The 3,741-nt window shown below is 42.3% G+C and overlaps 1 protein-coding gene across 1 annotated transcript in view; it reads right to left on the bottom strand.

The window, feature by feature from the left end:
- LOC105990893 (cytochrome P450 3A13) overlaps positions 1–3,741 on the bottom strand; it is a 41,157-nt gene that overhangs the window by 11,345 nt on the left and 26,071 nt on the right. Inside the window, exon 10 of the mRNA XM_013023407.1 lies at positions 2,292–2,518. Within this exon, the coding sequence (XP_012878861.1) occupies positions 2,292–2,518 (227 nt within the window). The remainder of the gene's footprint in view (positions 1–2,291; positions 2,519–3,741) is intronic.

The following is a 3,741-nucleotide window of genomic DNA, read 5'->3' as shown; positions in this document are numbered from 1 at the left end:
TTTAATCACAATCAAAAAAAAAAAAGAACTTCGGGGAAGGGAGGGAGGGAGGGGATGGTAGGGGGAAAACAATGGAGGGGCTAACAATGTTCAAGAGGAAGTGTACTCATTACCTCACTCATGTATCTGTAACCCTCTGTATAGTATCTTTACAATAAAAAAATAATTAAAAAAATACTAATAAATACTTTTTATCACTTTGCAAAAAAAAAGTGGTGTGTTTACAAGCAACACACTGCAGTTGTGAACGGAGGGTTCTCTGATCTGCACTTTGATTGCTTCTTGCTCCTTCAACCAGAGCAAGGGGCACACTTCATGCTGACTCTAGAGACAGCACAGCCCACAAGACGAGGCCTCTGCCACCAGGAAGACCCCAGTTCAGGGACAATTGAGGTCAAGATCACACATCTTCTGATCTTAAAATCCCATTTTAAAATTGTTTGCCAATATAACAATGAAACTATTTCTAGATTGTACACTGAACCCAAAGCCTGCCCTTAGCTCCACATTTCCAGGAGAGCTTGCTCAATCAACACCAGAGGAAGGATGATTCAGGAGCTGCCCCAAGATAGCAGCCACACATGGGGCCATGAGGACCCACAGTCTGCTCTGGCCTCAGCGAGGTTTCCTGAACCATCAGGCCCAAGACATCTCAGGTCCTCAGTCTGCATTTCAGTGCTCACCCTGGAGGGTCAAGGACCAATGACTAATCAGTGCAAGACAACTGTGTTTCCCAAAATATGGTGGTGTCGTAAATTTAGACAGCTAAAAGGGATGGCACACAAAACCAAAGGGAATAAAAATCCAAAACATCTAAATGCAGAGAGTATAGAATAAATGATGGCAGATGCATACAGTCATCCTAAATCTTCATAGACACCCACCTGTCACCCACGAGCATTCACACACACACACACACACACACACACACACACACACACACACACACACACTTTGGCCTGTCTATGCAGGATTAGTTGCAACATCCAAACAAAACATAATCCATAGATGCTCAAGGCCCTGATAAGAATTTATAACATGAAAACAAACTTTACAACTTCGGCGGGGGAGGGAGGGAGCAGGCAGGTGAGGGGAGAGAAGGGATGGTACAGGGAAAACAAAGGAGGAGGCAACAATGCTCAATAAGAAATGTCCTCGTTACCTTGCTTATGTAACCATAACTGCTCTGTACAGTATCTTTTACAATAAAAAATGTACAAAAAATCACAATTCAACTGAACAACAGTCATGTACCAGTAGATTATAAATACTCAAGTTCTGCCTACCAAAAACAAAAAGAAATGGCAGACTATTTGCCAAAGACTTAAGTATAACCTAGCATATACTTTAAAACATCTCTACATTATTATATTATAGGTACGCCTAAAATATAAATTCAGCATAATTCTTATATTTAACTGTTTGGAATATATTCAATACTGCTGTATAATCTGATACTGTTTCATATTTTGCAAAGGGTTTTGAGCCACAAGTGACTGAAATCAATCAATCTGTCCTTTAAAATTAACACCCAGCTGGGTGCTGGAGAATCATGACTGTCATCCTAGCTATTCAGAAGGTTGAGATTTGAGGAACACAGTTCAAAGCCAGCCCTGGCAGGAAAATCCAAGAGATTCTTATCTCCAATTAACCACCAGAAAACCAGAAGTCGTTCTATGGCTCAAAGTGGTAAAGCACTAGCCTTGAGCACAAAAGAGCTCAGGAACAGTGCCAGGTCCTGAGTTCAAGCACCATGACTGAAAAGACAACAAGAAAAAATAAAATAAAATAAAATCCAGTACAATTACATGCATAGAAGTATACCCTATCACTGACAAATGATTACTTCTAGACTTGGGATTTGTATCCTTTTTTCTGGTCCATTTTTACAATTTTGTCCATTTGTCATGCTTGTAATATAAAAAAATTGCTGAAAGCCAGGTGCCGGTGGCTCACGCCTGTAATCCTAGCTACTGAGGAGGCTGAGATCTGAGGATCACCGTTCAAAGCCAGCCCAGGCAGAAAAGTCAGTGATACTCTTATCTCCAATTAACCACTAGAAAACCCAAAGTGGTGCTGTAGCTCAAGTGGTAGAGCGCTCGCCTTGAGCTGAAGAGCTGAAGGACAGTGCCTAGGCCCAGAGTTCAAGCCCCATGAACAAAAAAAAATTGCTAAAGATAAACACATTTGTGCAAATCATTGAACAAGAACACTATGCCTTCTGTGCTAAGGGCCACGCAGGTGCTGGAAGTGACCCCCATCTGGGACGGCATCTTTCTTGCCCCACTTACCTCTCAGGGCGGAATTCCTCAGGCTCTGGCCAGTACTTGGCGTCCCGTTGAAGAGCGTAAGTTGGTACCATCACCACGGTGTTTTTGGGAATAACCACTCCGCTGATTTCCACATCTGCCTTACAGGCCCTCTCAAGTCGGCCAGCAATGGGGTACAGCCTGAGAACCTCGTTCACCACCATGTCCACATACTCCATCTCCATCACGGCATCATAGGTGACAGGTGCCTGGCAAGCAAGGAACAGATGTTCATTAGTTCATTATTTGGGATACAGTCTGAACTCAATGAAATTCTGCCAATGCTCTTAGGACTCCAATGCTCTTACCAACTCCTGTTGGTGAACCTTAACGTTCACAAGGTGGTTGTTTGTTTGTTTTTGTTAATTGTAGGGCTTGAACTCTGGGCCTAGATGCTGTCCCTGAGCTTCACAGCTGAAGTCAAGTGCTCTACCACTTGAGTAGAGCTCTACTTCCAGTTTTCTGAGTGGCTTATTAGAGATAAGAATCTCATGGACTTTCCTGCCCAGGCTGGCTTTGAACCGTGATCCTCAGATCTTAGCCTCAGATCTTAGCCTCCCGAGTAGCTAGGATTACAGCCACCAGCACTCTGCCACAGGTGTTTATCTAATGATCAAGTCCTAGGATCTGCTAGTGGCCCATGAAAAAAAACACAAATAGGAGGGATGGCTATGCTAGTCAATCCCCTGGGGCCTAAGATCATTGTTGGTGCTCTGTACTGCTTTTCTTTCTCCTATGAGGGAATGTGACCAATAGCTGAAGACAATGACCCTCCAGTCAAATACACCAAAGTCAGTGTTACAGCTCACCAGAGAGAGAACAGAGGTATGGTCTTTAGAAAAGAGAATTCCTGTTCTATTAAGTTAAATCGACTGTGTGGCCACTTTTGCAATTATATAATAAATATGGATCCATTATAATACTTATCTTCTATATATACACAATCATATTTCATATGCAACTCTATAACTAATCAAGGAAAAAAATGATATGGTTTTAAAAATAAAAAGGAGGGACATACCAGGACACACACTTTCAGTAATACTAAAAGTTCTAAAGAGGATACAAATGCACAGACTCAGCCTCAGCTAGACCAGTCCACAGTTGTTCCTTTAGAGCTTGATTGTGGGCCATGCGCTCTCCTGACTGCCAGTCCAGCTGCCCATAGAATCTCAGTGTGAACACAGAGATGTAAACACAGAGTGACAATGAAAGGCTGTCACTCAGTGCTCTAATGAAGATTAGCCTAGATGCCAGACGCCCCTGGGTCATAGCTTAGCTTCCTCAACATTAGCTCTGACTCAGGAGACTGAATTTTTTTTTTCTTTTTAGTTTTTTCTTATTGTGAAAATACTGTACAGAGGGGTTACAATTACATGAGCAAGGTAATGAATACATTTCTTATCAAGCATTGTTGCCTCCTCCTTTGTTT

This window comes from Dipodomys ordii, unplaced genomic scaffold (genome assembly GCF_000151885.1).
Source record: "Dipodomys ordii isolate 6190 unplaced genomic scaffold, Dord_2.0 Scaffold68, whole genome shotgun sequence".
Classification (NCBI taxonomy): Eukaryota; Metazoa; Chordata; class Mammalia; order Rodentia; family Heteromyidae; genus Dipodomys; species Dipodomys ordii.
Note: the sequence above shows the minus strand (reverse complement) of the source record. Positions and strands in the feature narration are given on the sequence as shown.